At 29.4% G+C, this 13003-nt stretch overlaps 1 protein-coding gene across 9 annotated transcripts in view; it reads left to right on the top strand.

The window, feature by feature from the left end:
- The window catches only part of LOC106873536 (rab11 family-interacting protein 4A), a 108604-nt gene that overhangs the window by 71543 nt on the left and 24058 nt on the right, over nucleotides 1–13003 (top strand). For all 9 annotated transcript variants that reach the window (XM_052968868.2, XM_052968865.2, XM_089353829.1 and 6 more), the window contains 5 exons: nucleotides 1817–1907; nucleotides 5857–5906; nucleotides 8757–8838; nucleotides 10099–10236; nucleotides 11839–11982. In XM_052968868.2, the coding sequence (XP_052824828.1) occupies nucleotides 1817–1907; nucleotides 5857–5906; nucleotides 8757–8838; nucleotides 10099–10236; nucleotides 11839–11982 (505 nt within the window). The remainder of the gene's footprint in view (nucleotides 1–1816; nucleotides 1908–5856; nucleotides 5907–8756; nucleotides 8839–10098; nucleotides 10237–11838; nucleotides 11983–13003) is intronic.

Genomic DNA, 13003 nt, shown 5'->3' with positions numbered 1-13003 from the left:
TATGTGTATTAGAAATGTTTTATTATATGCATATTTTGGTATAAACTAGAACATTTAACTCTGGTTTTATATATGTATATATATATACATATATATATATATATATATATATATATATATATTGTTCATCTTATTTTTATTAAGAACTGCTAAAAATAAAACGCATTACAAAATATGTTTTAACTTCTGAAATTATGAGTGGTGTTGTGGTTGGCAAAAGTTTGCTTCAGTTTTTTTTCTTATCTTTTCTTTGTATTTGATTTCAAATTCTCATGTATTACTGTACAAACTTTAGCAAGTTTTCCTGCTTAGACTCAGAAAACTCAAACAACCTTCAAACATTAGTTTCTTTCTCACTCTCACACACATATATCCACATCCACATGCATATTCACACATATTTAGTTTGGCTACAATCAAATATTATTCTAGAAAAGATTAGTTTCATTTTTGTCTTATAAGACTGAACTGATTATCAATAAAATTATTTTGATATCCTACCTTTTAAAATTCTCTTTCTGTGAAATACTTTGCCTACTTAAAGTAATTATAGTGGAGAATGTGTAAATGGTTCAAAAGCTCTTCTACTACTATGATTTAAAAGATGTTCAACTAGTTTGCCGACATCTTTCTCTGCATACCTACTTCATGGCTATAATTTGATCATTCCAGAAATAGTCACAGTTTGTTTTTGTTTAAATATTACCTCACAGGCAAAAGTATTTCTGTAATCTAGCCTGACACAATTTTTGCTTGATAGCTGTAAAACTTTTAATACATTCTAATAAAATTTATTATCTTGAGTTAGTATATATAGTATTGTGTAGTATATCTAGTTTGTGTATGTATATATATATATATATATATATATATATATATATATATAATATTATGCTCTATACTATATATATTTTTTTCCAAATTTTGACTCGTGACCAGACCATATAGTATATATTAACACATAAATGTGGTTGTGTAGCTATGTTTGCTTCCCAATCACATGTGGTTTTTGGATTCAGTCCCCCTGAAAGACACCTTGGGCTTATACCTTCAACCAAAGCCTTGTTAGTGGATTTGGTTGATGGAAACTGAGAAAAAGCTCATTTTGTGTGTGTGTCCCTGTCTTGGCCTCATGTTATCTTAGTCATACAGTATTCTCTTAGTCACATTGGCATATCATCAGTCATATTAACATATCTCAATCAAACTGAGGTCATTTTTCAGTCACACTGATGTACTATCACGTCCTAACTGATAGAACATACCTTTCAGAATGATGAAAATAATAATGAAATATTCAAGATATAGAAAAAAAATATTTATCTATTGAGTTGGTATTAGAAATACAGTTTCAGAAGGAAAAAGTTCTTAGATAAAATGATGAAACTTTCAACTAAAATTTCAAGTTCATTTTCATATAATAAATTTCATTTAAGATACAAACAGTTTAATATGAGCGGTTCATGGCAGACAGGCAGCACACTGAAGGCTGATCTCCCAATGGCTGGCATTGGAGAGGTTAAACAGGGGTGAAATATCTGAAATAGAACCTCAAACTCTAATTGAAATCAGTGAAAAAAAAAACAAATTTGTACACCAAAATAATGTATCCAAGTCAGTTTTAGTTTTTACATCTTTCAAGTCTCTGGTATGTAGGTTGGTGGAAACTTTTTATCAAGCTAAAATTTATTTGAGAAAGGTAGAATTATATTAAAAATTTCTATTTCTGATCAAAATTGTTGCATCACTGAATAAAAAGTAAACATCTATACATCTCTTTATGTTTATACCTGAATTGTATTGTTTTCTTTCACAGGGTTCACATTTTGGAGGAGCAGCTCCGGGAGATGGAAATTCGGTCTGATGAACAAGTAAAAGTTGAGCAAAGGAAACACAAGGAATATACAGTGTGTATATGCATATATATTTCTTTCCCTATTTTTGATGGGACAGAATCTACTATTTACTGTCACCTTTCGCATAGTTGAAGCAATTTAAAAAAATATTTTTGTAAATTGCTTAGAGTCAGTCAGCCATCATGTTTGTTGTTAACTGTATCTCTTTACAATATTATGTCCCTTTTGAATGATGAAAACAATTTTTAATTGCTATTTTAAAATTGTTTTTGTTAGTCTTTTTTTTTTTAAATTTTAAATCCTTGAATTCACCACTTTAATGAATTTTGTGTGCATTTGTGGAATGTGCTCACTGATTGTAAACACACAATAGGCTCATTCAAACAGTGTTGTTTGTTTCCAGTTCACTGTGTAACTACGTCCAGGCTGTTCATTGTTTAACAGACGAGAGGATGATTAGCTTGCTTGGAAACAAGTGGGGGTTAGCAACAAGAAGAGAAAATGTGCCTCAATGAATTCTATCTAACCCATGCAAGCATGGAAAAATCAACATTTAAATGATGACTATGATGCTGATATATAAGGAAAGAATATGACAGGCATCAAAAGCCTATCAGTCAACAGCAAATTAACAGAAAATGAGTTTTTAATCAATGAAATTTCATTTGCTTCAACATGGCTGAATGAAATCTAAATATTGACTCTAACAAACAGCTAAATGATGCTAACTTGGAGATTTCTAATAATCAAACAGATATTGCATTAGAAATAGACAAATTTATTGATCATTTTTCTAGAACACCAACAGTGAAAGTTCTTAATTTTAGTAAAAATAGCTTCCTTCTCACAAGTCCATCTTCAAATGTTGTCCAGTCCTATACATCTTGAAAGATTAATCAAAAAATGTTATCTACAAAATAAAGCTGTTAAATAACTGTACTGTGAGGAACATCATATAGACTTGGGTTTATATTAAATCTAAATATGAGCATGTTTGCATTCGTATACATACAGTGTTTTGTGTGTGTATGACTGACACACATAGGCAATGTGTTCGTGTGTGCCAAACTGCACAATTTGTGTGATATGTGATACACATATCACACAAAATAACTTTATAAAAATGTTTATTTTGGCTTCTCACATACTAGTTATTTACTACTAAACCGAAACAATTTTGCACTCGTTTTTATATGTTTCAACCTTGTTTAATTGTTTTGATTCCTAAAAATAATATAAAAATTTTGCATCTTTTTTGAATAATGAAAATAGTTTTGAAACTATATGAAGAAAAACTTGACAAAGCAAGAAAATTAAAACTTTTAATCAACAAACAACATATTTATCAATCTGCTGATTTAAATGTAAAGTTAGCTTTAAGTTCACCCTAGTTCTGTTGAACTGATTTTAATGTGTGCCATTCATGAAATAAAAAAAAATTCAGCAATATTGAAATGAAACAAGATACATGTAAATGAAAGTTATTTCCCTTCAGTATGAGTCAGCCTTTTTAATGTCATTGATTATGAGTCACACATGACAAATATCAATCAGTCTTGAATGGTGATAAAAATGTTATTGCAAATCATTTAAGTAAACTTTGGTCAGTGAAACTTAGACACATGAGTGATACATACCTTAACTTGTATATTTATTAAATAAATTAGCTTCTTAAAAGTATGCTTAGTCTATTCTATGCACATGGTGATACTAATCTATCTAAGTACATATACTTCTGTCTCATCAGTTAGCACTACGTTATATCAAAAGCTGATCTTATCAGTGGCATACCATAATTTTCTTTGTGGGTTTTGGTCTCTTTTTAAAAAAAATTTTTTTTTATTAATGTTGCTTTATTGTTCATTTCTGAATTAATGTAGCAGCTCAAAATAAGAGTTTCTCTTTATGGAATTTAACTGACAATATGTTACTGATTCTGTTTTTATTGTCTTTAAAAAATTGCCTTATCAATGCATAGTTTGAAATGCATCTTTATATAAACAAATCTGTGGATTCTCAAAATTTGACATTTCAATCTCAGTATGAGTATTCATTTTTATCTCTTTTACTTTTTGTATTTGATTATAAAGTTCCCTTTGTTACTTTCATTTCCATCCATCCATCTTTACCATCTGCTATTCCTGAGATGGTGGACTGGAGTTTCCAGGTACCTTCTCCACAGGATCCAATCAGAAACATCTACTCTCATTTCTACAACAAATACTTTTTTCAAATATTTTAGAAAATCAGATTTCATTTTGTAAACATTTTTATCTTATCCACTAACATCTTAAAATATGATCTGCATCATTAAAATCTTTGTACTCATTTCAAAGCTGTCATCAAACATTTGAGTGAAGTAATTTATCATAGTTTTTAATTCATCAAAGTTAGTAATTATTGATTAACATTGACTTAACCCTTTAGCATTCACATTATTCTCTTAAAAGTAATGCTTTTTAAATCGTTTTGTTTTGAATTAATCATGCAGTATCTTGTAGCTCTGAAATTTTGATGAGGCAACTGTTGATTTTTAGAATGATATTGTAGGGTTTTTCTAGGAGGCCAGATATGGCCAGTTTGAATATTAAACAGGTAGAATACTTTGGCCAGATATACCGGTCTAAATGCTAAAGGGTTAATGAGTGTATTTTAATAAAATATTATAAGATATTTTTCCTTACTTTTCATCTAATACATCATTTGATAGAGACAGGTAAGCTGAAGCACTTGTTTGTGTTTAGCACTTATTAGATCTATGTGTTAAAGCTTATATCATGGTAAATTGGATGGATTGATATTATACTGACATTAAATCCCTTATATAACCCAACTAAATCTGTTTAGTTGTAGATTAGTTTTGGCTTTAATCTGTTTATTGTAAGCTTGCTTCTAGTCAGGTTGACATTTAATTACGAAATTGTCAATATGTTTGAAACTCTCCACAACCTATACAGGATACCGTATCTGGTAACCATTTCTGATATTATTAGACATTTCTTTTTATGAATATTCTTTACTTACTACTCTTTACATTTTATTCTGGCTCTTATTTATTTAAACATGTTTTACAGATATTTCTATAATTCAGGGATTTGTTTTTACTATATATTTTTTTCTTTCACACTGCTTTGTTGGTACATTTTGTGTTTGTATGTATTAGTGTTTACATATTTGGCTGTATAAAACTTTAAAGAAAACATATTGGTTTAGCTCGTTTTAGATTAGTATCCGTTTAACAAAGAGAATGTATCAGTATAATAAAATGAATTTAAATTTTAAAGAAAAATAATGAAGAAAAAAACTGTTATTAAAAAGAAGTTCTAATTATTCAGTCATTTATAAGTTCAGGGTTCTCTTTTAATTAAGAAATACTGTTATTTTATCAGTATGTAAATTTCATAAATAAGATTACTTCTTTTAAATTAGTAAATGATTAAATGCATATATGAATAAATAAAGGATATTTCTTGTAAATTGTTAGTATCTCTATATCATTAGAATATATGTTGTCAGATTGCATATGGGAACATATATTAACATCATGTTATAACTTGTGATTGCTGTGCTTCATGAAATGACTTTGTTGTTCACATATATTTCATGTGCTATATACACTACTAGCTTTACAAGTTTTTCCCCCATTTGCTTAATTATATACTCCATTTTATTTTTAATTTTAATCTCAGATAAAACATTTTCCATTTGATATAATAATAAATGAACAAGGAAGTGAATTTTAAATTTTAAATCATTAACCTCTCCTTTCTTTAAATTAGAGCAAAAAACAGTTGAGCTATTTACTTGCTCTATTCTTCCAAATTAAAATAAAGCTGTTTTTTTTCCTTTACTTTTATGACAACATAAATTTTCATCTTCTTGCATAACGTATTTATTAAAAGCAATATTTTTATAAATAAAGAAATAAATCTTTATGTCAGTACTTTATTCACAAAAAAGATTTGTTGTAAAATATACAATATATTTTGTCATATTCTAGGGTCGGCATGACCGAGATAAAGCTGAACAGTTACTATACTTAAGTCACAGGTCAGTATTTTTTTTTTTTTTAATCTTTGATATTTAATAGATATATAAACTGAATCATTTAATATACCATGACTTTTGATAGTGCACTATTGAACTTACAAATGAAAGAAAAGGCTATTGAAGGTAATGGTCCTATGTGGCCTAAGTTGTGATAGCCAAAAGGAATGAAAGAAGCTAGAATGAAATAGAAATACTCAGTGCTAATGTCCACAATACAAGTAATAAGCTTGTATGAATTAAATAGGAATAAATGTATATTGGTTGAAAGTGTGGTTCCTTATAGTGTGACTGGAATGGCAGCAGACATTCTATGGTTTGATGCTCTTCTTGTCACCAACCCTCTCTTGCTTCAATAAACTCTGTCTGATCAATGCAAGCATGGAAAAAGTGGACACTAAATATGATGATGGTGACAAAAGTGCATAGAAATTGTAATGTGTATTTCTGATAGCTTTTATTGCTCTTTAATAGTTATTACAATTTTAACATTCATTGAGTCAGACATTAATATGATGGAAACTATTATTTAATTACTTCTAAATTTCCCAAATCCTAATTTTTTATTATAAAAGACAAGCAATAGTTGTGGATTACTGGATAAAATGCCATATATTTCATAACTTTCTGTAGCATCCTAAATTCAAATCCCTTTAGTGTATACTTCGCCTTGCATGGTCCAGTATCTATAAATCACAGCTGGAATTGATATAATCGACTAACCCATCGCCTCAAAATTCCTGGCTTTTACCTAAAATAGAAATCATTAAGAGATGGTGAGCAGACATAATTGTTAACACACCTGACAAAATGCCTTGTTATATTTGTTCCTACTTTTACATTCTGAGTTGAAATCCCGCCAAGGTCAGTTTTCCTTTTCATCTGTCATGGTTGATAAAATAATGTATCATTCATGTACTGGAGTAAGTGTAATTAATTTACCCCTCCCCTCAGAATTGCTACTCTTGTACCTAAATTAGAAACCATTAAGAAGACAGTTAGAGCTTTGGAAAGAATGTTATGTGGAATTTGTACTGGCTTTTTGCATTCTGAGTGCAAGTCCTGCTGAAGTCAACTTTACCATTCAACTTTTCCTGGTCAATAAAATTAAGATACTAGAATCAATGTAGCCAACTTAACTCCCCACTAAAATTGTTGTCCTTGTGCCAAAATTTGAATGAATTTTTATTAAGGTGGTAAGCTGGCAGAACCTTTAGCACACAGTGAAAAAAAAAAGTACCTCACAGCATTTCTTCCAGATTTATGTTCTAAGTTCAAATTCTACCAAGATCGATTTTGTATTTCATCCATTCAGGGTCAATTGAATAATACCAGTTGAGCATTGGGAGTCAATGTAATTTCAGGCTTTATGCCTATAGTAGAAAGGATTATTATTATTATTATTATCATCATCATCATTATACCGAGGTCAACTTTGCCTTTCATCCTTTCAGGGTCAATAAAATAAATACCAGTTGAGTACTGGGGTCAGTGTAATTGACTATTCACCTCCCTCAAATTTCAGGCCTTGTGCCTATAGTGGAGAGGATTATTATTATTATTAGTAGTAGTAGGAGTAGTAGTAGTAGTAATATTAAGGCAACAAGCTAGCACAGTTATTAAAGACTCATTATGTTTGGTGTTCAAATTCTTCTCAGGTTGACTTTGTCTTCCATCCTTTTGGAGTCTGAGCACTAGGGTTGATACAGTCAACTTGCCCACTCTTCTTAAAACTGCTGGCTCTATGCTAAATTTTGAAACCATTATTATCATTACTGTTATCAACAGCAATATTTACATGATTAGTTCTAAATATTTGAAAGGATGTCTGCCAGTTATTCAATTGAAGGTCAGTATTAATTCATATCTTTGGCAGGCCTATCTTAACAGCTATATAGACATCTGAGTAAAGCAATGCACTAGGGAATCACTTTATCCATATTTAACTAAAGCATACATTGGTTTGCATTCAGCCTCAAAACCTGTGAAGTCCCCAGGGAAATATTCAGTGTGTCCATGCATAACGACCGATTTTCAGTTTTATTGAATAGAAAAAAAAGTAAAGTGCCATAATTGAATTAACGGTTACAACTCTGTTTCTGCTATTTATGTTTTATCAGTTTATACTGCCACACAAATTAACTGGGTTTTTTCTATTAATACAGGGTGTCCCAGAATTAATTATCTATTTCAATAAAATTAGGCAGATTTAAAAAAAAAACTGACAGAATTTTACATTTATTACTTAATTATGCATACCAAAACATATAGATTTATAAACCTTAGGTCAAAACTTTATTGAAAATTTTCAACAGGTTCTCCATCTATATCCCTGCAAATTTCAAAACTGTCCTTAGCATTGCAAAACACATATTGAAGCATTTCAGGAGTTAGCTCCTGCACTGCTAACTGAATGCATTCTTTTAAGTTCAGCTAAACTATTGCTCCAATCTGGGGGTGGGGTAGAGAAAATGATTGCAGCCAAATTGAAAAAAAAGCTGTCGTGGACAGATAAGTAGGTTTCAACAGAAATGAAAATAAAATTATTAAAGGTTGTTTAAGTTATAAAATTATAAATAAAATTAAAAATTTATACACTTTTTAAGATATGATAAACATAAATAAAAGTGAATTTTTTTTTTTTTAATTGTCTGATTTCACTGAAATAAATTGTTAATTCTGGGACACCCTGTATTTTATGTTCTAAGAAATGTATTTGAATTGAAATGTATAAATAATTTTTATATATATATTTTCATCAAATACATTCATTTTTTTTTAAAACTAGATACTTAGGGAAATGATTGTAACACCTTCTATTAGTTAACTTAATATTTTTCTGATATCTCGCAGATTACAAGATGTAGATCGACATTATGAAACCACCAAGGAAGAAGCCGCCCGACTTAGAAGTGAAGTAGAGAAATTAAAATCGGTATGGAGATAGTAACTATATTTTCTGATAAAATAAAGTAAACTCTACCTAATTAATCAAAGGATTAGTTTTAAATAGTATATTTGGCTAATATAATTGTTAGCATCCCATGTATTTGTTCAAATAAGAATTTCTCAATTAAATACTTCCTTTCATCCCAGGAACATGAGGTAGTTCTGTATGAAGTAATTGTTGTTGTACTATTATGAAACTTGTTGTCATAACGAATGATTGAATATTAGAATGGATTACAGTTGGTGGAAGTGTTTGAAACATACTGGCACAGAAAGAAAGTCAAAGAAACTAAACTTTTGAAATCTGATGATGCAGAATGCTCTTGTTCATTTTGGATTATATAATTAACAAAAAAAATACAAAAGAATTTCTTTTTCTAAAGAAAAAAAAAACAGAAATTTGAATTTGAGACAATACTTTATTTCTTTATTTAAATGGAAAGAAATATTTGAACAATTTCACCAAATCCGATTCTGAAGCCATTCCATGAACTACTTAACTCCAGTTAATTCTTGGTTATGTTTCTCCTCATGGTACTTCTGTTGAATCCTTTCTAAATTCAACAATTTCTGTGAGCCTAAAACTGAAACTGCAGAATCATAAATGTGAAGTATAACATTACTGGATCAATTTAGATACTTGTATTTGTTCTGTGATTTTTAAAAATGTTGACAGTACAATCATAATAGAAAGTTTTCTCATCTGGCAGTCTACTTTAAACTTCAAATGTTTAAAGGTTACTAAGAACTGACATTGTATCAAAAATATTTTTAAATCATTTAAGACTAATATATTCTTATCCCAGAGAAATTATGAAAAAATGTTGGTGCTATATTATAATGTTGCATTGATTTAATGAGGTTGTTATTGAATGTGTCTTTTTTTTTATTATATTTCTGGACTGCTAATTATTATATAAATTTATGTTGCTATATATCATATTTGTATAGATGATGTTACATCACAACTACAAAGTTCCTACATTTGATAGTGATACGCTTTGTCAGAAAATACTTTTCCTTAAATTTGTTCTTATAAATTTAATTTACTCTTTAATTTTAATTGTATCTAAGTTTTCCAAAAGGTAATTTGTAATAATTAGAAGAAAAGTAGATATTGCTTAAAATTAGTTAGATTTCTCTTGCATTGTAAATATCTTAAAATTGAGGAACTCTGAATTTACTTTTTTTTTTTAACATTTCTGTGTTATTTGAAGCTAAATAATATATATTTTGTTTATTTTAGGAAAAGTTAGAATTACATGATAAATTAGCTGAAACTCAATACTCTTATGCCACATTACTGGAAGACAATGAAAAGCAGCAGGCTGAAATGGCAACACAAAGTGACAATTTTGAACATGAACGTAAAGCAACTGCTCAGGTAGAACATTATTTCGTAACTTTTGTCGTTTCATTGTCTTTCTTTCTGGAATTGGCAGAAACAGTAGAGTGACAGCTAGAATGCCTCACAGTATTTTTCTAACTCTTGGTGCTTTGAGTTCAGATCCTGCAGAGGTCAGCTTTATATTTCAACCTTGAAAGGTTGATAAAAAATTCCAGACTTGGGTAATGAATTGGCAGAAATGTCAGATTGGATGACTTGGAGTATTTGTTCTGGTTATTTGCATTCTGACTTCAAATCCCACTGTGACTCACTAGGGTAGTTTATTTAATCCATTGTCCAGTTGGTTTAACACCATTATTTGGTACCTTGGATATCTTTGTTAGACCAGTCTTTTTGCTACCATTCAGGTCTGATATTCAGTTTGACAATACCCCCCCCCCTTCCTTTTCTCTCACCAGACTCAGAGACCCTTTGAAGAGTTAAGGGCACAGCCTTCCCTTTTAAATAAAAGACTGAAAAAAAATAAAGTCAATGAAAACAATGAATTTTATAGCTTGCAATAATATTTGCTTCTTTCCAAAACTATAACAATTTTCATGTTGAATTAAATAGCAATGATCAACTGTTCAAAATGTTGAACTCTTTAGTAATGTTCTCATTCTGTTTCAAATATTTTGTCCTTAAACAAGATGCTTTCTTTACTTGGTTTTATTTCCCTCATTAAAAAAAGGGTTTAGTCTTTCTACATTACAAAAAGTATCTTTTAGTGTAGTTGTAAAACAATGTTAGTGTTATAATCTTCTTGAGATAACATGCTGGTTTATAACCCTGAAATATGAAGGGTTTCAATTAAGGACTGGTTGTAAGTATGTATGTTATTGGATATATCGTATTAACTTACAAGTAAACCTGAATACAAACATGTTGACAAATCAGTTGACCATTAAATGTTGGCAGATGTATGCAGAAGAGATAACTATGTTAGTATGGACATGAAATGCAATGTGAGAAAGATCAGATAGTAATAGTTACAATGAACCTGAAAATACTGGGATTTTTTATGAGATGCATATAGAGATGATATATTAAAGAGTCATTCTGACAAAATGAAATGCAAAAATGGTAATTCTCGTGAATCTATGATGAACAATTCTAAATATGTTTTAATTGAATTTGTTAATTATATGATATAATTAGTATTAGACATGAGAGTAATGTCTGTATTATAAGATGAACAAGAGCAGTTTAAGGAATTACTTCTTATGGGAAGCCAGCTTTATGATGCAAGAGAAAGCTGGCATTGTATTTTAATTAAAGAATGGATGGATTTCTACAAAATAAATGTTTGCAGGAGTGAATGAGCTGAAGTCATTGAGAAGAAATGTTATGATTCAGTCTTACCAACAAATGATGAACATATCTTTGTGCATTGAGTTCAGATCCTGTCAGGGTCAACTTAACTTTTCAAAGAAAATTAAACTATGTTGACTGATGAACACTTAATGAATGAATGAAAGCAATTTTATTATGGCTATAGCGTTGGTTGCACTTTTGTAAATATTGATTATAATCATATTCGCTGTATAAATTACTTTGTGTATTAAAGAAACACTTATTCATATTTTTACTATATTTCAGCTTCTTGACGAATTAGGGAAAGAATTAAAAGAACTTAGGCAATATAAAATTGAAACTGAGCATATTCGTCAAACACAGAAAAATGCATTAGAATTGCCAGACAAATGTCGAGAATTAGAAGAAGAAATAAAGAAATTGCAAGAGGTTAGTATCTTTGAGTGATTTGAAAATGATACTGAGATTTACAAAACACTAAAGTGCACTCTATGTTTAAAATATTAGGAATGCAAATATATTTTTTCTAAATATTCTCATTTTTATAAGTACTTAGAAAAATGAAACAAGTCTTCTTGCAGCAGTAATTTTAAATCATCATCATTTTTATATTCATGTTTCCATACTTGCATAGGTTGGACAGATTTTTTCCCTTTTTCTTTGTTAATACAGCGTTATACCATTTATTCCAGTTCTTTGTCATATCCTCCTTCAGGTTAAGCCTCTTGAAATCAGCGTTTACCGTTTCTTCTTATGTCTACTTTCCCTTCCACAAATTTCTTCCACTAGATTGCTTGACACCCAAGTAAAGATATATATATATATATTTTTAAAATGGGGAAGGCCAGTTTATGGGATTACTTTAGGTTTCCCATCCATAAAGAGTTTAGCTTTATGGTGTATTGTCAGATTCCAAAACCTATTGGCCCAAGACCTCTTTGTCATATATATATATATATATATATATATATATATATATATATATATATATATATATATAATTATTACAAATTAATTACAAATTAAAAGGGTAAAGGATTATTAATTTATTAATTAATAAATCAATTTACAATTAATAATTTTTACCAAGCCCATCGGTATGAAAGCACCATTTATTGGTGGAGAACTTATTCAAAAGCTCATATATTTATAAATATAATTAAGGGATCAGCAAAATATTTGCTTCACCATATACCGAAGTTCAGAAAATAGCAGCTAAAAAAGCTGAGAATCTCACAGATAGCATCACTTGTAACTCACAAAGGCAAGTGAGTTACAAGTGATGCTATCTGTGAGATTCTCAGCTTTTTTAGCTGCTATTTTCTGAACTTCGGTATATGGTGAAGCAAATATTTTGCTGATCCCTTAATTATATTTATATATATATATATATATATGTACACACCAGTGCAGTCTCCTCTCTAATCTGGTACATCTTAATCTTTTTATA

This window comes from Octopus bimaculoides, chromosome 6 (assembly GCF_046866305.1).
Source record: "Octopus bimaculoides isolate indiv1 chromosome 6, ASM4686630v1, whole genome shotgun sequence".
Taxonomy (NCBI): domain Eukaryota; kingdom Metazoa; phylum Mollusca; class Cephalopoda; order Octopoda; family Octopodidae; genus Octopus; species Octopus bimaculoides.
This window is presented reverse-complemented; position numbering and strand designations above follow the sequence as displayed.